The 25,685-nt window shown below is 37.9% G+C and overlaps 1 protein-coding gene across 2 annotated transcripts in view; it reads right to left on the bottom strand.

Annotated features, from left to right (window-relative positions):
- Positions 1-2,549: 2,549 nt before the first annotated feature.
- The window catches only part of PCDH19 (protocadherin 19), a 217,322-nt gene continuing 194,186 nt past the window's right edge, over positions 2,550-25,685 (bottom strand). For both annotated transcript variants that reach the window (XM_056124171.1, XM_056124172.1), the window contains exon 6: positions 2,550-3,414. In XM_056124171.1, coding sequence (XP_055980146.1) covers positions 2,825-3,414 — 590 coding nt within the window. In that variant the 3' untranslated portion in view covers positions 2,550-2,824. The remainder of the gene's footprint in view (positions 3,415-25,685) is intronic.

The raw sequence follows: 25,685 nt of genomic DNA, 5'->3' as shown, positions 1-25,685 counted from the left end.
ACTTCTTTGGACATGCACAATGAAACAACAACAAAAAAGGTCTGACTGCCAAGTGAAAATAAAATATTTTTATAGAAAAAAAGAAAAAATATTTTGATAGGGGAAAAGAAAAACAAAACCAATGCCATTGCTACTCCAACTACATGAAAGTTGGCTAATAAGAGGCATAGCTACCTGTAGACTCTCTGGCTTAACAATCATTTATCATTTAACATTCCCATGTGCGACAATCTTTTCAACTCCTCTATTTCCCTAATTGACAGTACAATTTTATAAAAACTGTCAAATTGACTTGCAAGCAACCATGGTAGCCAACAACATCAACATAGACCAAGTAAGAAACAGTCTAAACTCTACAGATAGCCACCATAATTTAAATGATAAAAATTAATTTTCACTATGTTAATTATACAGCGCTCACAAAGAAAAATCAATACTTAATTCAATCTCTAGTAAAAATGAAATGAACTGATGGCAGGAAAGAGTGCATGGGAAATAATGAAATGAGCCAAAATTAACCATCAGATAAGCAATCTCTGTGTCAGTATCAAAGGAAACCTTGCAGCCATGACAATAATTTGTATGAGGTAAAATTTAGTACCAAATATTAGATATAAGAGTGAATTTGTAGTATCACTATAGGTTCTTCTTCAGAAATATTCTTCCCCTATCAAAACCCATTCCCACAACCTTATCCATCCCTATCTTTGAAAACCCTCCCCATCCATAAAAGAAAATAATCCTTGTAATGCAAAAATACAGGAATTTAGCCAAAAAATCCCTAAAATATGTTTTAAAGCTGATTTATGTATGTAAACTTGAGAAAATTAATCCACTTTTTCATTCTAGTGCTTCAATCTCCAAGCCTACTTTCCAGGCAAAATTGAGTTTCAAAAAATTAAACAAATGTTGGGACCTGTGGTGATGGAAAATGGGCACTGGTGAAGGGATGGGTATTTGATCATTGTATAATTGAAATCCAAGCACAAAAATTTGTAAGTCTACAACTGTACCTCATGGTGTTTCACTAATAAAAATTTTTAAAAAATTAAACAACTTGAGAAGAGAACCACATAACTTCTTTCTCAAAAACAGTTCTTTCAAAACCAAGGCAGAGCATAGCAAAGGTCTCATACTTTGATTATTTTTAAATAATGAACTCTTAAGCTGAAAGAATACTGTGTTGGCCAATAAATATTAATAGGCAGTTAATAAATGAGAAATTGGGAAAATGTTAAATTAAAAAATTCACGTGAACAAACTTGTTAATTAAAAATGTGAATTACTTGCCTACAGCAGAGTTACCTAAATATAAACAATTTTGAATAGTTTCACATTTTTAAGATTTGGAAAGTGTTAGTCTTACAATTACTAGAACAGATGTCTCCATTTCAAAGTCTCATTGATTGGATTGACGCTTTTACCTGCTTCTTGTCTTCTCCTAAAATACTGCTTACTCTTTCCTTCTTTGTAAGCCTTTATGGAAAAACTAGGAGTTCCCAGTCCTAGCTCCTGGCATGCTCTGTAGTTGAATTCTAACCAGGACATATGTGTTGAAAAAAACTAATTAAGATCTCAAAATAGATTCAGTCTTTTTGACTGGAGACAAAGAATTTCTTTATCCCCCCCCCCTCCCATTTTGCCGTAAGGTTGAGCCACGTGCAGACATGATCAAGCCTTAGTTTTTTGTCTTTGTGCTCAGGCAGGGATCACTCCTAGTGGTGTTAGGGGACCAAATGTGGTGCTGGATATCATACCAGAATTTTTGCATGTAAGGGATTTGTCTTAACCCCTGTACTATCTCTTTGGTCCATACAACAGTGAATGTGTAAGCTTAGAAACTGATAATTTCTGAGGTAACTTTACTGCTCATGGCCTGAACATTTTAAAAGTGGATTTAATAAAACTTTCAGCACAGCATTTCTGACAACTGCACATTAGTAACAGAATATCCAAAAAATGACTTCCTGCAATGATCCATCATGGATCTGAGCAGAAGACTGAAAGGCAGAAAAAGCACTTTGCAAGGTGATTTAGAAATCACTATGTATTTTAATGGGTGAATATGCTTCAAAACTTTGTTTATGCATGTGATGTTGCTCCTCCACTTTTCATCTCAGTTGTTTGCATTTTGTTTTTGTCTGTATTTTTGTTGTTTATATGAAAAAGTATCAACCTCTAAAACCCTTTTAACCTCACTACACACATAATAATTTGCAATATCAAATACAACAAGAGCACAGCTATCAAAAAGTATTCTAAAATTAGGGTTGTCCACAGCAAAGTAGAGTCATCAGAAAGTATTCAAGCTTCAGAAACAACTTTTGGGGGGCTTGGTACACATCACTGAATAGTATACAATATATGACCATTAACTTGTCTACACTACAAAAACAATGACGAGCTTATTAAAGATATCCAGAGCTTGGTTTTTTGTTTTTGCTTTTCTTAGTTTTTTTGTTTGATTTTTTTTCTTTTTTAAAATGTAACCCTTCACAAACAATGGCAATTTATATTATCATTTGACATAGAAAAATATATAAATTCAAACACTTATACATAATACTTTTCACAACTGAATTTCTCTCTGTTTCCCCAACACCAAGGCCCCAAGAACAACTCAAGTGCAAGCTAATTTGCTCCAACTGATCACCCCTGCTGCTTATTTAAAGGAGACGGATTGTCACAAAATGATAGACGTTTATAAACAATACATTTAGGGAAAGCTCTGAAATATACCACTCAAGAACCAACCATTGGTAAACAATTACAAAGATTAACTCCTGCTTTTTCACTGGCCAGCATGGTTTCTCTCTCTTCCCCTTTAGAGTACAATGTCCTTCAGATGCTTTACGCCAGGAGACTCTTTGTCACGACCCTCCTTCATAATGGGAATGACTTCACACACAACTTTCTCACTGTCGGCTCCACGGGGCTCAGCTTCAGAGGGACGAGAAGCGCCATTGTTGGCATACTGCTCAACATCTCGACCCATGGGTGCCAGAGCAACGGTGAAAGATATTGAAGGCTTGGTAGGCATAGAGCTCTTGAGGTGCAGAGGGGATGTGACAGGGCTAATATCCTCACAGCCATTGCCTGCCTCCCGGATCACACCACTGACCTTAGGGCTGCAAATGGTGACATCAACAGTCTTCTTGCCTTTCAGGGTGGGCCTTTCCTCAGGCACATGATCACTGACATCTTTCCCAAAGGTTGCAAAGGTCCTCTTGGCAGGGCCGCAGTCATCATATGCTTCAGCATCTGCAGCAGCAGCTTCAATGGACAGTGCGATGACATTCCTCACGTGCTCAGGGGACTTGGATCGGGTGGTCACGGAGTTTCGAGGCATCCAGCACCGATCAGAGTGACCAAGAATCCGGCACTCTTCCCGACAGTGAAATCCATCATTCTGATCTGTTTGGAAAGAAAACAATGTAAATTTCATCAGCTTATTTTCCCAGGTATTATTGCTACTCCCCCGTGTTCTGGTTTCTTAGGAACCACAGGGTCTTCTGGGAAAGGGCACTTTTCAGTAGCCCCTTATTGCCTTTTTGGACAAGTACAAAGAATTAGATTTTTTTAAAGACTGCATATCTCAACCTGTATATTCCTCCTTTTTTAGTATTATTAAGATTTAAGTGTTTATGAGTATAAGAAAACCTGAAATTGGAACTCGATCTTCTCAAAATCTATGCAAATAGGATTCTTTATTGAGGAAGTTATTGGGACACAGCAGGTTTAGTCCTGGTTTTGTCCTCAGGGATCACTCATAGAAGTGCTCAAGGGACCTTATGGGGTACCAGGGATCAAACTTGTATTGGTTACATGGAAGGCAAGTGTCCAACCCACTCTACTATCACTCTAGTCCTTGAACATATTATTTTTAAAGCCCAAGGTCTAAGATAATCAATAATTCACTCACTGGGAAAAGAAAAAAGGTAAATTCACTCAGTGCCTCCAATAATGCATATACAGTCCTATTACTGTATCACTGACATCCCGTTCACCAATTTACTCGAGCAGGGACCAGTAACATTTCCATTCGTCCCAGCCCTGAGATTTCAACAGCCTGTCCTTATTAGCCTTTCCCAATGCTGCCGCATTGGAACACAGATAAGGCAGAACTTTGTGACTGTGGACTCTGGACTCAACAGGACCCGGGAGCAGAGATCCTCTGCCTGCTCCCTCCAGTCTCCAGCGACCCAAGGGTCACACCCATAAGCCACCTCCTGCCTGCGCCAGATAATCTCTTCATCGGCCACCCTCCAGAACTCACAGCTGCTTCTCCCTGAAGGGAGTGTAAGATGAGGTAATCATAACCATGACACCGGACTCCTTGCCAGGCTGTTTTCACTCAGGGTACCCAAGAGGATGGCGGGTGAGAGCCCTCTCCACCCCAAGGAACCCAGCCCTGGAAGCCGACCTCAATACCCAACCACTGCCACACTCCAGGCTGCTTTCCACACGCATATGAGTGAACATATTGCTGGACCACGTGGCCACCTTTGTGGCTGCGTGATACATCATAAGACACTCCTTAACCATTTTCCATAATTACCACACCATATTTGATGGGGTTCAGACAGTAGACAACAAACCATAAAGGGAAGCATATATATATATGTATATATATATATATATGACCAATTATCAAATGTCAAGGTAAAGGTAAAGGTAAAGGCCCTCCCGTTGATCGTCGATTTGCTCGAGCGGGCCCAGTAACGTCTCCATTGGAGACTTTGTTGTTACTGTGTTTGGCATATCGAATACTCTAGGTAGCTTGCCGGGCTCTCCTAGAGGGGTGGAGGAATCGAACTCGGGTCGGCCATGTTGGCCGCTTGTAAGGCGAACGCCCTACCCATTGTGCTATTGCTCCAGCCCAAAAAAAAAAAATCAAATGTCAAATGTCAAAAAATATAAAAAGTATGAGATTATTTCTAGAATTGCATAGAACAGGTGGAAAGTATGTGCATCATGTCTGGTGATGGAGGTTTAAGATTATTTTTATTGTCACAAATTAACTGTCTCAATGTTGGCCACAGCTTAAGTAGAGATAAGTTAAAAATTCACTAATGCCCTATCTAGAGTCCACTTTTGAGCCATTTGTAATGCTATACTTTACTACACCATTCTCTGATAGTATTGACATTAGCATAGGTGAGGAAAAATGTAAGTTTCTAAAATCAACAGTTGTAGAAGTTCATGCATACAAACATTTACAATTGAATGAAAGCAGGTATTTTTAATTCAAATATACACATTATTGGGGTGAATGATGAACTTGAAAAATTGGTTTTCCGTGCTTTTGCATTCATCCCTAAAATTTTTAAAATATAAATGAGTGATTTGCTCGAGCGGGCCCAGTAACGTCTCCATTGGAGACTTTGTTGTTACTGTGTCTGGCATATCGAATACTCTCGGTAGCTTGCCGGGCTCTCCGAGAGGGGCGGAGGAATCGAACTCGGGTCGGCCATGTTGGCCACTTGTAAGGCGAACGCCCTACCCGCTGTGCTATCACTCCAGCCAGTAACAATGATGGGTTACCAGTAACAATGATGGGTCTCATTCTCCTAAAGAGCCGTGAATATAATCTCAGGGCTAGGATGAAAGAGACGTTACTGGGGCCTGCTCGAGGCAATCGACGATTAACAGGATGATGAAATGAAATGAAATGAAATAAATGAGTGAAGAGAGCGTATACAACTTCAGAAGAAAAGTGCAAATCTTGAGACTTTACATACATCACTTAGTTTGAAACAAAATGATTATTTTAGAAAGAAAACAGATAAAGATTACTCAAACTGTATAGATAGCAATGATAGGAATGTTGGAGAAGAATCCTAAAACCAATGGAAAAATAAATCTTTTTTTAGGATTTAACATTTTTTTTCAATTGAATCACCATGAGATACAGTTATAAAGCTTTCTTGTTTGAGTTTCAGTCATACAATGATCAAACATCCATCCTTCAAGCAGTGCATATTTTCCACCACCAATGCCCTCATTATCCCCCCATCCCACCCCTTCCCCTGCCTCTGTGGCAGAAATTTTCTCCCATACTCTCTTTCTGGGATGGAGCGATAATACAGCGGGTAGAGTGTATCTGACTCATTTTACTTAGCATGATACTCTCCATGACCATGCACTTGTAAGCAAATTTCATGACTCCATCTTTCCTAAAAGTGTTACATTGTGTAGATGTACCAAAGTTTCTTTATCCAATCAGCTATTCTCAGGCACTAGGGTTGTTTCCAGATCTTGGTTATTGAGAATAGTGCTGCAATGAACATGCAGATGCAGATGTCATTTCTATTGTGCTTTTATTGCATCCCAGGGATATACTCTCGGAAGTGGTATTGCTGGGTCATGTGGAAGCTCAATTTCTGTTTTTTTTTAAGCAATGTCCATATTTTTTTATAAAAGACGTGGGAAGGCTGATTGACAAAATAAATTTTAAATAAAATCATCACTCTATGAGAGCACAAAGGGTATGAAAGGCAACAATGATTACATCATGATAAAAAGAGAACATAAAAAGATCAGAATGTTGTTTTATGTAGAAATACCAACATTCTGTGCAGAAAAATTATATCCTACTTTAGGATATAAAATTGCCATTTCTCCAAATGTGGACAAGCAATGTTCTTCCACATTAGAAAGAATGTACCTGTGTTATAACCAAAGTGAAAAACAAAAACGATTTAAAAATCAGCATGAACTTTGAAAAAACTTCAAAATTCTAGTAGAATAGAAGACCTGAGAGGCTCTGTTGGTATTGTGTATAAGTCCAACTACAATGACCATGTTCAACAATTCTAATCATCCTTTATAGTTATTGGAAGACTGTATATATTAACTCAAAGATCCTAATGAACAGAGACAAAACTTCAATAGTAAAATAATTCAATGTAACCTCTAGAGACATAACGCCTACCTTCTTCATAACTGATACAAATCCATAAATTAGAAAGGAAAAGTTAATAATTCCAGTTTCTGAGAACTCAAGGAGTTAACTTCTAAGTAGCAGCAGCAACAATCCTAAAAGTAAAAGCTTCCTGAATTGTAACCATTATATGTATCTACACATGTATATATAATGGGTATTATATATATATGTATGTGTGTATATAAGTATATATATATAACTGAATCTGCATTGCCCCACGAATATATGACTAATAACTGACAAAAATAAGTGTGACAATGGTTATAAAGAAGCTAATGCTGTTAAAATTGGTCACTTGCACCTAATTAAGAAAACATAACTCTTAAGAAATGTCCTCAATTGTCTGCCATAGAAGCAGGAGGAGGGTAAGTTTGGGGGGTATACTGGAGACATCGGTGGTGGAAAATATGCACTGGTGGAGGGATGGGTGTTTGATCATTGTATGACTGAAATTCCAACATGAAAGTTTTGCAACTGTATTTCACGGTGATTCAATTGGAAATAAGTCGATATTTAATCTACCTATGCATCTGGACCAAACACAATAAACTTTCTATCAAATATTCGATATCTAATATTTAGAAACAGAACCTACTTCTGTTATGACTGCCAATGTATCTGCTGAAAAACTATTTCCTAGCTTACTTTGTGGAAAGGGGTGGTCATGTAACTAATATTGGATAAATATTATGAAATATTATGGTGGCAAAATTTCACAAACACTCCTCAGAAAACGGAGCTGACTGTTTTGTAAAATATATTTGTTTTCATATGTTTCTTTCTTCATGGAATATATATATATATTAATTCTTTTAGTGAAACACCATGAGGTACAGTTGTAGACTTACAAATTTTTGTACTTGGGTTTCAGTTATATAATGATCGAGTACCCATCCCTCCACCAGTGTCCATTCTCCATCACCACTGATCCCAGTATCCCTCCCAGCCCCCCACCTCCCATATCCCATCCTGCCTCTGTGGCAGGACACTCCCTTTTGTTCTCTCTCTCCTTTTGGGTGCTGTGATTTGCAAAAGAGGCATTGAGTGGCAATCATGTTTGGTCTATAGTCTACTTTCAGCATGCATCTCCCATCCTGGGAGGATCCTCCGACATTCTTTATTTGGTGCTCCCTTCTCTATCTGAGCTGCCTTTTCCCCTAGCATGTGCTGCTGGCCTCCAAGCCATGGAGTAAACCTCCTGGTACTTATCTCAGATAGTCTTGGGTGTTAGTCTCCTATTTTGTTACTTTATGTTCCCCAGATGGATGCAATCTTTCTATGTCAGTCCCAATGTTTCTGACTCATTTCGTTTAGCATGATACTTTCCATGTAGTACCACTTGTATGTAAATTTCATGACTTCATCCTTTCTAACAGCTACATAGTACTCCATTGTGTAGATGTACCAAAGTTTCTTTAACCAGACATCTGTTCTCAGGCACTCAGGTTTTTTTTTTCATATTCTATCTACTGTAAACAGTGCTGCAATGAACAAACACGTGCAGATGTCACTTCGACTATACATTTTTGCCTCTCCAGGGTATATTCCCAGTAGTAGTATTGCTGGGTCAAATGGGAGCTCAATTTCTAGTTTCTGGAGAATCGTCCATACTGTTTTCCAAAAGGACTGAACCAATTGGCATTCCCACCAGCAGTGAAGCGGGGTCCCTTTCTTGCCACATTCACGCCAACACCAGTTGCTTTTGTTCTTTTGGATGTGGGCCAGTCTCTGTGGTGTGAAATGATATCTCATTGTTTTGATTTGCATTGCCCTGATGATTAATGATGTAGAGCACTTTCTAATTAATTAGAATATATAGTCTATCTTCATGGAATATATATTTTAATGAATTATTAGATATCTATTATTATCATTATTATTAAATAGTTGCAGCATCCTTCTTAGTACTTTGGGACTAATTCTGAAGGTATAAGTCATGTGTTAATAGATAAGAGAATAGATAATATGACTGTTAGATATTAAAGAGATTATAAACCACCTCACTGGACCTGAACGTATTATTTTTTGTTTAGGGGCCAGGCTGAATGATGCCACATCCAATGGTCACACCCAGGGTTTACTACTGGCTCTGTATTCAGGAACTATGCCTGGCAGTGCTTAGGGAATCATATTGGGTGCCAATAATTGAATCTAAGTAGGCCACACACAAGGCATGTGCTCTACTTGCTGTATTATTTCTGCAGTCACTGAACTTATTTTTATATAAACAAAAACAAACACTGTCCTCCCATTGTTCATTGATTTGCTCCAGCGGACCCAGTAATATCTCCATTTTGAGACTTGTTGTTACTGTGTTTGGCATATTGAATACATCATGGGTCGCTTGCCAGGCTTTGCCGTGTGGGCAAGATACTCTCGGTAGCTTGCCGGGCTCTTTGAGAGGGGCGGAAGACTCAAACCCAGTTCGGCCGGGCTGGATGCATGCAAGGCAAATGCCCTACTGCTGTGCTATCGCTCCAGCCCTATTTTTATATAAGAGAATAATAAGCCTTCAACTTGCCTAAGACATTAATTTCTAAGTTTGCTTGTCTGTACCATACCTGACAATGCTTGGAGGTTGTGTGCTACTCATAGCTCAGTGATCTGGGGTCAGTCCTGGAAGTGCACAGGGACCAAACCTGGGGCTCCTGAAAATGTATTGCATGTGCTCCAGCCTCTTAAGCCACCTTCCTGGCTCATGATTTTTTTCTTTTTTTCAGTAGGGGGATTTAGATCTTAATAAAAAGCGGTTGGATACTCTACATAACTGATTTTATTTTCTCCAAAGTTTTTACATTTATATTTCACAGAAAGCCCTTCAAAGATCCCTTAGACTTAGTAGGTCTCATATCACTGCCTTTTATCACTCATATTGCTGTAATTATATGATAGTTCATAATTCTAAGTGAACAAAATTATATCTGTCTTGTTTTCTCCAAATTTACAGACCCTAACAAAGGGTACATAAGAGAACAGGTACTCAATAACAGTTTAAATGAATGATAAATATCAGTAATAGTGGTAGCAAAAGAACAAATTATCTTGGTGAATATAACAGATACTCCAGGCCAGCTATTTAAATGACAAGAATTTTGTGGGTTCCAGAGAGTTACTATAAGGGTTAAGGCACTTCCTTGTATATGACTGCTAGTAGTGAGCCCCAAATGCTGCCAGGAGTGGCCAAAACCCAACAACATAAGTTGCAGGAATTTTGTAAATTTTGTAGTCTTACCTTGGGTTACAGAGTTGTAGAAATATTAATTTTATATAATAAAACATTCAACTAAATATTATATTTGGGAACAAAATGATAGTACAGTGGAGAGGGCATTTGCCTTGTATGTGGCTGACCTGTTTGTTCCCCAGCACACCATATAGTTCCCTAAATACTGCCAGAGGTGATCCCTGAGCTAAGAGATAAGAATAAAACTTAAGCACTGGCTCAGAAACTACAAAAAATATGTCCAACATGAAAACTTACTATTATGTAGCTCTGTTGGAGGAAATATAGTAAGATGCAGAACTTGTGAAACACTAAATTAAGAGTAATCTATCCATGAGTGGTTTCCTTTACATTAAAAGTAGATCTTAAAATACAGATGGCCACTTATAAATTCCTTGGCCAGGGAGCTGTCAACCCTAAAACTTAATAGGGCCTATGCTGTAATGAACTAAAAATAAGCAGAAAATGCATAGTTCAAAATCAAGTATTTTTCTTGGTATCGAAAAAAGCTTGCTAATTATTACAAAATATAAAAAAAGGGGATTTATGGTGAGACATTTATATACACTATATACACTCTTCTAGGAAACTTAATTAAAATACATATGGCCGACCTAATGCTCCAGTAAATTGTCAGGAAATTACTGATAGAATTATTCTGGAAAGAAAGGCGTATAAGGAATCAGGAGAAAAAATATAATAAACGCAGTCAATAACAATGAATTCACAGGAAAAATGAAAGTAGTGAAGGTAGGAGGAGAAAAGGAAGGACAGAAGATGAATGGATATGAGGGAGGAAAGAGAATAGCAAGAAGCAATATTGTCTGGCCTTTAAACATTCCATCTGCTGGCTTTTTATTTTTATTTTTGTTCTTATTGATATCTGAAAAGCAGACTTCCTTTTGGTGTTTAGATACCACTTGAACATATAGCAAAAAGTTCAATAAGGTTTAGATTTTTTCAATGACAATTACCCAGGAACCGCCAAGCCTACAATTCATGAAGCTGTTTGCACTAACTTCTGAGAGAACACAAAATTTTGGCAGTAAAAGATGGCTCTCAGTTTGTAAAATATTCAAGGGCACAATAGTAATGCAAAAACACTTCCAGATATTCAGGAACCAAAGTACCAAACCATCCTGTAGCTTATAGTGTGACAGAAAAATAAGCCACAAATTATGTATAAACAACAATTCATCTCTTTCTTACTTCCTCCTCTTCTTTCAGTATTTTCTGTCATTTTATTTTCACCCTAATGCTTATTCTTTTAGCATTTGCTTTTTAACAAACCTCTTAGAGAACTACGGCCTGACAGCAGGCACAAAGATAGGATGCCACAACTGTGATTGATATTCAGCCAATACTACCTATGCGGGCTGGAGCGCTAGCACAGCTGTAGGGCATTTGCCTTACAAGCGGCCAACATGGCCCACCCGAGTTCAATTCCTCCGCCTCCTCTTGGAGAGCCCGGCAAGCTACTGAGAGTATCTCGCCCGCACGGCAGAGCCTGGCAAGCTACCCATGACGTATTTAATATGCCAAACACAGTAACAACAAGTCTCATGATGGAGACGTTACTGGGCCCACTCGAGCAAATCAATGAACAACAGGAAGACCGTGACCGTGATCGTGACTACCTATGTGGTATTGATAGGGAAAAAATGGAACAGTAAGGGCAAGATTAAGAACATGGCCCTAAAGAAAGGGAATCATCAATATGGAATGTTATTAGGGTAGCCTAGGTGGTCCTTAAAATCTTAAGGATTGCCAGAAGATCTTCTGCTGATTATACCTTGTTAATCACCAGAAAACAATCATCTCAGCATCCTCTTTCCCCCAGCACCATTTTAATGGCCTGCGTTCTTGGAACATAATAAAAAATGCTTACTAACCTACCTTTGTTAAGCAGGTATAAAAGAGTAGATTTTCTGCCTTTCTGTGGAATCCTTCTCTAGAAAGAGAACCATTCTATCCAGGAGCTTTCCTGCCTTCCTTTCCCTTTTCATTAATCAAATATTTTCTGAATTAGGCCACTTGATCCCTGATCCCTTGCTTTCAAACTTGACTACATGAGAATAATCCGATCATCTGCACATGCTATAACAGTATTGACCATTCAATCAATTTAGATACCAAAGGAAATTTAGATGAAAGCTAGTACTTAGAAACTGAAGAGGTGTACTCTAGGGCCCTGGGAAAAAAAACAGCCCTGAGCCTTTTCCTCTTCGTCCCCAACACTGTGCCAGACTTCTTCCCCTCCCAGGTCAGTTAACCCACCAGGATTCAAACACGGGATTTGGCTTTCGCCATGCAAGTGGTCCAGGCATCCTCTAGGATCCTGGGACAAAAGCAGCCCTGAGCCTCTTCCTCTTTATCCCCAACTCTATGCTGATAGTCTTCCTCTCCCAGCTAGTACCCCCCCCACACACACCAAGTTCCTGTGGGGGCATGGTCTCTTTAGATGTGGGTGTGACTTCTGAAGAATTGTGTGTGACCTAATTATAGTCGGGCAGATGCTCACGAACCTGCAGAGAGTTTACTCATACCAAGAAATCTAGTGTAACATCTCAGTTCTGATAACAACACACAAAAATGAAGAAACAATGCAAATCACCATCATGTAGGGAGGACGATGAAGAGTCCAGAAGACTCTGTAGGTGCTACTCACCTAAGGAACATCTCTGAGAAAGAATTCAGATATGAAGTAACGAACATGTTCAATGAAAGAAACAATGTATTGGACAATCGAGAACATCTGGGAAGAAATGAGAGCAGAAATTGGAAAGCTACGCACAGAAATGTCACAAATCAAACATTCCGTAGATGAAATAAAAAAACTCATTCTGTGCCCTCAACAGTAGAATGGCCACAGCTGAAGACAGAAACAGTGAGCTGGAAGATCAGCTGCACCAAGCCTATAGCTAACAACAAACAATGGCAAAGGACCTCAAAAGAGGACTAGAATGGATCAGAGTCCTAGGAGACGATTCCAAGAGGAACAACATTAGGATCACTTGAGTACCAGAAGCTCAGGGAAACATCCCAGTAAAAAAGCCACGGTTAAACAAATCATTGCTGAAAAATTCCCAGAGCTGGACAATGCAGCCATCCAGATTAAAGGAGCCAGAAGGGTGCCAGCTAAAAGAGACCCCAATAAAAACACTACAAGATATTACAGTTAGAAAAATGGATGCAAACGATAGAGACAAAATACTGCAAGCAGCAAGGTCGAAGAAGGAAATCATATAAAAAGGAGCACCCCTTAGATTCACAGTAGACATATCAGAGGAAACCCTCAAAGCCAGAAGGTAATTGTGGGATCTAGTGAAAAAACTCTCTGTATCGTTCCAATTTTAGCATATGTGCTGCCGAAACGAGCTGGAGCGATAGCACAGTGGTAGGGCGTTTGCCTTGCACGCAACCAACATGGCCGACCCGAGTTCAATTCCTCCGCCCCTCTCGGAGAGCCCGGCAAGCTACCGAGAGTATCTCGCCCGCACAGCAGAGCCTGGCAAGCTCCCCGTGATGTATTTGATATGCCAAACACAGTAACAACTAAGTCTCCAATGGAGACGTTACTGGGCCCGCTCGAGCAAATTGATGATCAATGGGAGGGCCTTTACTTTACTTTACTTAGTGAAAAAACTCACTGAAATGAACGCTTCAAAAGAATACTCTAACCGGCTAAACTCTCACTAAAACTCAAAGAAACAGTACACTGTTTTCTAGATAAACAGCAGCTCAGGAACTTCATAGACTCAAAACCAAACCTAAAAGAAGGGCTAAAGGGGCTATTATAAGATAAGACAAACCCTACAAGCAAAACAGACCCTTACAGAAAGATGACACAAAACCCCATAACAATAATCTCTCTCAATGTCAATGATCTAAATTCACCAATTAAGAGACACAAAGTGGCAAAATGGATTCAGAGACGGAACCCAACATTCTGCTGCCTACAAGAAACTCATCTCAACAGTCAGAACAAACACAGACTCAAAGTTAAAGGATGGAAAACAATCCTGCAAGCAAACAGTTCCCTTAAAAAAACTGGAGTGGCCATACTAATATCCGACAACATCAATTTCAGGTTGAAAAAGATTAGAAGGGACAGTGAAGGCTATTTTCTATTTATCGAGGGATAAGTACAACAGGGATAATTCACAGTCTTAAATGTATACGCACCTAATGAAGGTACCAGTTAAATATTTAAAACAACTGCTAACAGATTTTAAGGAGGACATTGTTAGCAACACAATCGTAGCCAGAGTCTTGAATATTGTCTTATCACCTCTAGATAGATGAACAAGAACAAATTTCAGAAAGGAAACATTGGCTTTGAAAGAAAAAATAGGAGATAAAGAGCTTTTATACCTATAAAGGGCTTTACAACCCCAAAAGAAAGAATACACATCATTCTCCAGTGCACATGGAACATTTTCCAAAATAGCCCATGTGCTAGGCCACTGAACATACCTCAATAGAATCAGGAAGATAGAAATAGTATCATAATATTTTCAGACCACAATGCACTGAGAATAAAAGTGAATCACACACAGACATGGAGAACCAAATCAAACACCTAGAAATTAAAGAACTCATTGTTGAACAACGAATGGATCAGGAAGGAAGTGAAGGACGAAATCAACAGATACCTGGAAACAAATGAGAATGAAGTCACGAGCTACCAGAACCTATGGGATGCAGCTAAAGCCATGTTAAAGGGAAAATTTATGGCTCTGCAAGCATTACTAAGGAAGACACCACAAGAAAAGAAAACTACAGGCTGATATCCCTGATGAACACGGATATGAAATTCTCAATAAAATAATTGCTAACATAATTCAATACCTCATCAAAAAGATCATACACCATGACCAAGTGGGATTCATCCCGGGGATGCAAGGATGGTTTAACATTCGGTAATCAATCAACATAATCGATCATATCAACAAAAGAAAAGATATCAACCATACGATCATATCAATGGATGCAGAGAATGAATTTGACAAGATGCAGCACCCATTTATGATGAAAATCCTCACCAAAACGGGTAGAGGGGACTTACTTCAATATGATTAAAGCCATTTACCACAAGCCTACAGCAATCATCATCCTCAATGGGGAAAAACTGGGTTCCTTTTCCCTAAGATCAATGACGAGACAAGGATGCCCACTCTCTCCACTACTGTTCAATATAGTACTGGAAGTACTTGCAATAGCCATTTGGCAAGAAAAAGATATTAAGGAAATCCAGGGAGGAAAGGAAGAAATCAAGCTCTCAATATTCGCAGATGATGTGATATTATACTTAGAGAATCCTAAATCATCTACCAAGATACTCCTAGAAACTGTAGACTTCTATAGTAATGTTGCAGGCTATAAAATCAATACACAAAATTCCATGGATTTCCTATATGCAAACAGTGAGAGAGAAGAAAGTGACATGAAAAAAAAAACAATCCCGTTCACAATTGTGCCCCAGAAAATCAACTACCTAAGAATTAGCTTAACTAAGGCAGTAAACGACCTGTACAAAAAAAACCTACAAAACGCTACTTCTGGAAATAAAAGAGAACATGAGAAAGTGGAAAGATATCCTCTGCTCATGGATTGGCAGAATTAACATTGTCAAAATGGCAATACTTCCCCCAAAACATTGTAGAAATTCAATGTGATCCCTATAACGATAACCATGACATTCTTCAAAGAAATGGAGCAAATACTCCTGAAATTCATATGGAACAATGAGCCCCCATGAATTGTTAAAGCAACTTTTGGGAAAAAGAAAATGGGAGGAATCAGAGCTGCAGACCAATGAGACAGGCCTAATTATACCGACCTCTCCCCCCAAACATATAATCATCAAATTTTTGATAAGGGAGTAGAAAATGTGAAGTTGAGCAAGGAAAGCCTCTAACAAATTGTGCTGCCAAAACTGGATGGCTACATGCAAAAAATTGCGCTCAGATCTCTGCCTAACACCATGTACAAAAGTAAGATAAAAATGAATTAAAGACCTCAATATCAGACCGGAGTCCACAAGGTACACTGAAGACAAAGTTGGTAAAACCCTCCATGACATTGAAGCTAATGGTATCTTCAAAGATGTCACACAACTGGCCAAGCAAGTGAATACAGAGATAGCCAAATGGGAATGTCTTAAACTAAGTAGCTTCTGCACCTCAAAAAACAGTGACCAAATACAAAGACAATCTACAGAATGGGAAAGGATGTTTGCCCAATACACATCTGACAGGGGGTTGATATCAAGAATATACAAAGTACTGGTTGAACTCCACAAGAAAAAACATCCAACACCATAAAAAAAAATGGGGTGAGGAAATGAACAGAAACTTTCTCAAAGAAGAAATCCGAATGGCTAAAAGGCACATGAGAAAATGCTCTACATCATTAATTATCATGGAGATGCAGATCAAAACAACAATGAGATATCATTTCACACCACAGAGACTGGCCCACATCCAAATAACAAAAGCAACTGGTGTTGCTGTGGATGTGGCGAGTAAAGGATCCTCCTTCATTGCTGGTTGGAATGCCGACTGCTTTAGCACTTTTGGAGAACAATATGGATGATTCTCAAAAATTAGAAATTGAGCTCCCATTTGACCCAGCAATACCACTCCTGGGAATATCCCACAGTGCCAAAAAAGTATAGTTGAAGTGACATCTGCACTTGTTTGTTCATTGTAGCACTGTTTACAATAGCTAGAATCTGGAAAAAACCTGAGTGCTGGAGAACAGATGACTGGTTAAAGAACCTTTGTTATATCTACACAATGGAGTACTATGTAGCTGTTACAAAAGATGTACTCATGAAAGTTATATACAAGTGGTACTACATGGAAAGTATCATGTTAAGTGAAATGAGTCAGAAAGAAAGGGACAGACATAAAAGATTGCATTCATCTGGGGAAAATAAAGAAGCAAAATAGTAGACTAACACCCAAGAATATCCGAGATAAGTACCAGGAGGTTTACTGCATGGCTTGGAGGTCAGCAGCACATGCTAGGGGGAAAGGCAGCTCAGATAGAGAAGGGAACACCAAATAAAAGATGTCAGAGGATCTTCCCAGGATGGGAGATGCATGCTGAAAGCAGACTATAGACCAAACATGATTTCCACTCAATGCCTCTTTTGCAAACCACAGCACCCAAAAGGAGAGAGAGAACAAAAGAAATGCCCTGCCCCAGAGACAGGGTGCGGTGGGGGATGGGAGTGGGAGGGATACTGGAATCAGTGGTGGTGGAGAATGGGCACTGTTGGAGGGATGGATACTAGATCATTGTATAACTGAAACCCAAGTACTAAAATTTGTAAGTCTACAACTGTACCTCATGGTGTTTCACTTACAAAAATTTTAAAAAAAGAAAATGAAGAGAATTACCACGTTTTTATTTTGGGGGGCAAAACTGATGTGGCAAAGAGAGGCAAAAATACAAACCAGCACAGCTTGGCATTTTCAGGTTATCTACTTATATGGCAGAAATTTTGTGGGAACCAGAGATTTATTATAAGGGTTCACACACTTCCTTGCATGTTATTGCTAGCAGTGATCCCTGAATTGCTGGTAGTGGCCAAAATCCCATACACAAATTGTAGGAATTCATTTAATTTCGTATTCTTAAATTGGGTTACAGAAAATTGTTGGAAAAACTGTTGAATCCCAATCTGTGTCCCAGTCAAACCATTTGACAGATCAGCATCAGTTAGAAAGTGCCACCCAATATTTAGCCTATATGATACCAAATGACACACTGGCTTCTTACATCCACAGTCTATGCACCTGGAGTTCACTTAATTTTCTCTGCAACATGAAAATAGATTTTCTTTTAAATGTCTCATTCAGAATCTAAAGCAATTGAGTTATCATCAATGGAATCTTTAGTGATAAGCCAGTAAAAGAGATGAATTAAAACACATTGAAGTATAAGTGGTAGAGAATTTAATATTTATGATAGATGATCGTGTGACATATACAGTCATACAATCCAAGTGGCCATTTGGACAATCACAATAGTTCCTGGAACTTTCATTTTGTGCTAGAGCACAATTCAATTCAATCCATAAAGCAGAGATTTCAAGACACACATAAGTATAAATCACTGGTGTGTATGCATAGGGGTCAAGGAAATGAAGCAAAAAGCTTCCTGGAAAATAGAGACCAAGAAATAAAGAAGTTATGACAGTGAGTGAGATAAGCAGATCTTGCGTAGACTAGAATCTTCACATTTATGGCTTCAGTGGTGGAGAAAATTATCTGAAAATGTACTGGACTTCATCTAAGTACTTAGAAAAACGTTTTAAAACATCTTTACAAATAAAATATGGGGTTTCACAGAAAGCAAGAAATAAGAAAGAGCACTGAGATTCTGCAACAAAGAACACAGTGGTGACATTTTGAAAAGTTTGGTTCTAAGATGTCCAAATAATTAAATCTCTAAGCCTATATCCACTGGTCAACTACAACATCTAGTCACTAAGACTTTGAACCAGCTGTTCAACTTTATATGCATTTAAAACAGGCTTTTTCACATCAGGTTGGCTTGTAGAAAGTGAATAATTTGTAGATTTGTGTTTCTCATGGTGAACAGTACCACAACCTGGGGGCACTGAAAGAATTCAGGAGTGCAGTAGTAACCTAGGGACATTGGGGGTTGCTTCTGTTTGTTTCTTAAAGAATGTAAAAAAAAAGAATGTAAAATGCTAGGAGGTGCTGAGTGATTTTTTCCCTGAAAATGTAATGGTAGGCTAAATGAATTTTAGCGTTTGTGCTTTAAATGATGTTCACAATATTATCAACTTGGTTTCACTTATTTCCTAGAAAATAAGAAAATGTCTAACACATTATCTACTTTAAAGGAGGAAAATAACTTGTATGCTAATCATAAGGTTCTAGGTATTGGACAGTGTACATAGAGAGGCACAAATAAGAATGATACAGAAAGTAAAAAGAGACTGATCATGTTAACCAAGAGAATTCTTTCCTTTTATAAATAAGATGTAATGTTGCAGGAAAAAATAAACATGGTAAATAACAACAGTTGTTCTTTCTAACAAAAATTGCCACTTCAAGTCAAGTTCCAAGATATTCATCTTCTAGACCAGGCAATGTTACACAGAGACAATGAAAAATGTTGCAACTGTAGCTTCTAAAGTCTTCAAAGATTAACTGCCAAAATGTTCATATTACTGGGTGAGGTACCTAAGGACATTAGCGATTCTCCAATTCATTCAAAATTGAAAAATGAAGTTCTCAATAAACTTCTGTATTGCAAATATTCAAAAGGAAAGTGTGTCATGTCATCAGCTAGGTAGTGTCAGAGGGATTAATATCTATTAACTAGCTAGGATGGATAATTCATTACCAACAAAAGCCTCCTAGAAATATCTAGCATTATCTTGATGTCTCAGTGTAACTTCAGCAACCATCGGAATACTGTAATTGAGATGACATTGCTTCTGGGTATAGCAAACAGCACAATCATAAAAAATCATTTCAAATATCTTCCTGGAAGCTAATAAATTTTATAGCAGTTTCAATCCTTCCTCACTGCAACAAAGAAAAGCTTAGATCCAGACAAATTAAAGTATGTTGGTTGCCTTAAGGGAATTTATTCAAATAACACTTTTACATGTTAAAAGTCTTATTTCTAAAAGAAGATAAAGGGGTTAAAGAGAGGGAGAGAAGGAAAAAGAGAAACAAGAATGGTGGGGAGTGAGATGGGTGATGGAGACACTGTCAAAGGGACCAAGGAAGCAAGTACATGAAAACTACAACATAAACAAAGAAAAGGGAGAGATAATCCAAGCCAATAAATCTTTGATTAAAAAATTGGGAAAAATACATTTAAAATAGGTTGTGACAATGTAAATGGGATTAGGTCTATATTATTATTGGATTGTTTAGTAACTATGAATAATTTTTAAAACTTAAGGGATAAAACACCACCTTCTATGTTTCCTTGTTATCCATTTTTCAAGAACTGTAGCACTGTAGCACTGTTGTCCTGTTGATCATCAATTTGCTCAAGCGGGCACTAGCAACGTCTTCGTTTGTGAGACTTGTTACTATTTTTGGCATATCCAATATGCCACAGGGAGCTTGCCAGGCTCTGCCGTGTGGTCGGAATACTCTCAGTCGCAGTAGCTTGCCGGGCTCTCTAAGAGGGACAGAGGAATCAAACCCAGGTCGGCCACTTTCAAGAAAAATGATGCCTTATTATTTTGCTCTTTTCCCTGAAATTAAGGGCTGGAGCGATAGCACAGTGGTAGGGCGTTTGCCTTGCACGCAGCCAACATGGCCGACTCGAGTTTGATTCCTCCGCCCCTCTCAGAGAGCCCGGCAAGCTACCGAGAGTATCTCTCCCGCATGGCAGAGCCTGGCAAGCTATCTGTGATATATTCGATATGCCAAACACAGTAATAACAAGTCTCCAATGGAGACGTTACTGGGCCCGCTCAAGCAAATCAATGAACAACGGGAGGACCGTGACCCTGAAATTACATAGAACTCTTCCTTTTTTGGATGTCCACTTAATCACACTAGTAGAATAAATAAAACTGTATTTTTCAGGCCATTGTCTCAAAAGCAGTTGTGCATATTCAGAAACAATACCAAATAACCAATTCTGAAGAAGTTTAATAATTTGAAGATAAGATACCCTGCACTGTTCCACTGTTCTTATAAAGAGAAAGTCCTTTTCATCATTAGCATGTAAGTACAAGTTACAAGTATGACCCCTTCACTTTAAACATGTAGGTTTTATAACTTTTTTATTATTGAAGTAATGCAGTACACAAGTGTTAAGATTTACATTTTGGGCATACAATGTTACTCTACCACACTATAACCAAAGCACCCAAAACCATAAACCCCCAGTCCTAAACCTTTTCTCAGCCCACTGCATTCCCACCCGCCAACCTCCTTGTTAACTTCAATTCTACTGTCAGATACCAAGAGTTTATTATCATCAGATACTGTTCATTCCCTTTCTTTGCTTATTTATTTTTCACATATGAGAGATCATCTGGCATCTGTCATTCTCCCTATGATATATTTTGCTCAACATGACACCCTCTAGTTCCATCCAAGTTTTAGAAAAATGAACCTAAAATGTTTTTTGAAATAAAAAATACTAAATAATTGGCTGAGTACATGTGCAGAGCACATGCTTTGCCTGTGGATGCCCAGGTTTAATCTCAAGCACTAAATTGTCTTTCAGGCACTGCTGGGAGTTATCCCTGATCAAAGAGTTGGGACTAGGCCTGAGTACCATCAAGGATGCCCATAAAAATATAAAAATAAACAACCAAGGAAAAATATCTGTTAAGCATCGCAGAAGTCATCCTTGTGATATTTTTTCAGAGTTGGTTGGAATTCTGTATATAGGAGCAGTTGAAAGTTTTTCAGTCAAGATAACTGGTATAAGACACGGTTACACTGCTCTAGAAAATTCTGTGTAAATTCTGCTGCATATTTTCATTATGGTCACAAAAACTATCAGAGACACACATTTAAGCACACACATTCATACCAGTACCACCAGTCCTCATCATCCTGAATATTTATTTACATTCACACAAAAAATGGAGTATATGTCAATTTAATCTCATTAAAGCTGATAATTCAATGAATAAATCAGAAGATTCCTAGAAAACATCTCTGATAAATTTATGTACTCTATCCCTTGGGTAAATTAATTGAACTTCCACCCTTGGAATTATCTGCTTTACCCAAACACTGCATTGATAAACTCCAATTTTATTAGATTTATCCTTGTTTAGTTAAAATGCTAGCCTTTCATCACTTTGTCTGTGAAATATGTGGCTAAAGAACAAATTCCATGCTCTTACTGTAGAATGCCTAATGAGTCTGTCTAGCTCTAGTCTTGCTATGTACAGAAGATAAGACATGGAGTAAAGAAGTTTTTTTGAGGAGGGGGTTGTCTTCTAAGTGATGTTCAAGAGGACCAGGGCTGGGATTCACTACAAAGCTCTGAGTTGTTGGTGGGACTCTCTAATTCCATGAATTACTCTGGCCATCTTAACTGTGCTCAGTGGCCTACACGGCCATACCAGGCTATGCTAAGAGGCCAGGTATAGACCTTATCCACATAAAAGTCATGCACCTTAACCCCTTAGTCTCTATATCTGTCCCATAGAGGAGGGGTTTTGAAACCTCATTTACTTCTCTGTGACTTCTACTAAGATTCCAGTTTGTCAGTCAAAGGGAGTAAACAGGTTTAATATAAGATGCTGGACTCCAGTATAAAATATTATAAGATTAAATTAAAATTATTAAACTAAGAGCCTTCTTTGATTTAAAAATGTTCTTATTCCTGGTACTAATCTCGGCCATTCTTGGGTGTTAGTCTCCTAAAATTTAAAAAAAATAAGATAAAAAATAAAAAAAATAAAAGACCCTGAACAGCAAAAAAATGTTCTTATTACCTTCATTCACTTGCAACTTTTATTTTATTTGCTTCTTTCAGTTAGTGAGCAGCAAATAACCTTGCTTATTATTAAAACTGCAGATAAAAAATCATTATTAGCAAAATGCAAAATGACCTAGGTAAAGAGCTAAGGATCAACACCTGCTCATTTTTAAAAACATAAGTATAGATATTCTAAAAATTATATTTAGTTATGGATAGTTCTTTTATCTGTTCTAATATTCTGGAAGAAGTAAACTATTGTCGGAAAGGAGAAGAGACTGATACCAATGCAGAATTATAATTTAGAACTTCCTTGCCAGCACTCTTTTATTAACAACCTCATATACAAACACACACTATGAAATTATAAATCCAACATAACTTACTGGATAAAATTATTATAAGATATTAACAAATCAGGATATTGATGAACGTTTTTATTCTCCTAGGGAATTAATGGCATCCCCTTCTAGTTTATGTAAACCAAAAAAGTTTATATTTTCAACAGTATATCATCCATTCCATTATTAGAGGTCAGCAGTATTTCAACAAAGAAACTACTTGTGAGTTATCATTTTGTAAGAGTGGGAAAATGAACTCTTTTAAACGAGTCTAATACTTTGTGACGCAGATAATTAAACAATCTGAACAGAGTTCTTAAGTAACATTTTTGTATTGCTTCACAGGCTGAACACAGTAGCCCCCTTTTGGGGTTTGCATTAATATTAACAGGACTCTTCCCTGCTAGTCATCTGTGGTTTTGCAGATAATTAAGATTGATACATGAGTTTGCCTTTCTTCTGCACCACCTATCTAGACACAGACTGTCCAGGTGACATTTTTGTAACAAACCAGCTTAGTTTGTTTTTAAAAAAATAATCGAGAGAACCTAAAACTTTCAGAAATTACTTTGAGAGTAAATCAGAGAATTTCAAGGTAGGCCTGTAAAGTGATAAGGGAAGCTAGTACCTCCCTGGCTTTGTGTGAGTACGCACATGAACTCTCCTAAGAGAAATTCTTCCATCTGTTCCATTTACTTTCTCCTGATCATACCTTAAAGATTTTCTAGGAAGGAAACTAGAACATTGGTCATGCAAAATGAAATAATCCATGATTTTCTGGTTATCATATACCCTAGTACTTTTATTTTTATTTCATTGTGGTTGGTGGCAACATGATTACAAAAGTGGAAACAGTCATGCCTTTGTGTATTCACCTAAACCACTACCAAAATGCCAAAGATACTCCACTACTGCACCTATGATTCTTCCATTTGAAAAACTATTATTATTTTCTCTAATATTTTTATGGGAAATCATTCTTCTAATAAAAACCCCTAGGTCGAGAGAGTCATCTGAGTTTAGCTTAGTTTAGACATTGGAGGCTGCAAACCTTCATAAGAAGGAAGCAGTAATGCTAGAATAAAACAGGAGATATCATAACTTCCTTCCTGATTCACTGCTCATCACTCAATTACATGCCACAGCTATGTAAATATTCCAAAGTGTGTGTTTGCTTCTAAAGAATGTCCATCATGTTGGCAGGCAGAAAGTGATACAGGAACAAATTAAGCCAAAACTGTCCTTTGGAGGGAGCTGTGAAAGCTAGCTTGCCACCTGGACAGTCACTGTGCAACAGACTCTCCTGAACATATCTGAACGTACCAAGTATATATGGTTTTATAGTGATGATTGCTGACAACTTTTAAGATAGAATTGTCTTTCAAAAATTTCAACATAATTACAGATATTACAGAAAAATAAGGCAAACTACCTTGGAGTTTAATAGACCTTTTATTCCTGCACAGAAATACAAAACTTCCTCATTATTCTTCTTATTTAATTGCCTTGTCCATAGTATTCAACTTCTCTCCTAGTCTTACTATTCTGTTTAGACTTAATCTCTCTTCCTTGATTTTGTAGCTTTTCCTCATTGAGTCAAAGCTTTATGCTTAGAAGTTCACACCTCCAGGGAAGCTACAGGGACACAATCAAAGACAATAGCAGTAACTAAGTTTCTGACATAAAATCCACCCACACGAAAACGTTCTTCTCTGGGACATTTTCCACTCTCCAAAGATCATTCAGAATAAGCCTAATGATATGTTACCAGCACCCCTCACAAGAAAAGTCAATAGGAATAGAAACTGCATAACACAATCTGAGCGCCTTGTAAAACATCCCACAATTCCTTATCAGAAAAGTTAATAATTCCAGAGCATCACCAGGTGTGACCCATGCAACATGGACCCATGATACTAACAACAATGAAAAGAGAATCCTTAATATTTACTGTAAATAATTATTTAAATATTTCAGAGATTTTCCAGCCTGGGCTGGGTTTAGTGGGGAAATTGTGAATTTTCATTTTGCTTTGAGATACTAAGATCAAACCAAGGCATGTCCTCTACCACTAAGCTATATATATCCCTGGTCCCTGTAATGTTTTAAAACTCAAAAATCTCAAAATACATGAATTTAATGTATGCAAAAAATCAACAATATCTTCAGTAAATCATTAAACCCTTAGCTTACCAGAAACTGAAAATATAACGTTAATGCAACTTCTGTCCTATTTTTCATGTTAGTATAATTGGGCCATCAGCCAAAACCTAGGAAATAAGCTTCATCTTGCTGAATTGGACTCTCTACTGTCAGATACAGGCAGTCTGACTTATGGGAACTACTGCTTGCCAAAATCTACAACCTTCCTTGACTGTTACATACATCAAAGTTTCTTGGAAGGTTCGTGGCAGGAATTCCAGCAGGAATTATGGCATTTGTAGTGCTCATTCCTAATGATTCGTACAAGCATTCAGGAGAAGAATGTTAAGGGATGAAAAGAACAAGCTGAAATTACAGCATTCAGCTTAACACTAATGGCATTCCTGTCTCAAATTATTGGGGTACTACATGGACAGTATTAACAGGACTGCCTCTTACACAATTAAATAAAAGTTATACTGGTTCACATAAGGCCTGCTACTAATCTATATACTTATCCCTGCCTTTTCAGACTCCCACAGCTAATAAGCAAAGGAATGTATGTGTAAGTATT

Source organism: Sorex fumeus, unplaced genomic scaffold, assembly GCF_029834395.1.
Source record: "Sorex fumeus unplaced genomic scaffold, SorFum_2.1 ptg000050l, whole genome shotgun sequence".
Taxonomy (NCBI): domain Eukaryota; kingdom Metazoa; phylum Chordata; class Mammalia; order Eulipotyphla; family Soricidae; genus Sorex; species Sorex fumeus.
This window is presented reverse-complemented; position numbering and strand designations above follow the sequence as displayed.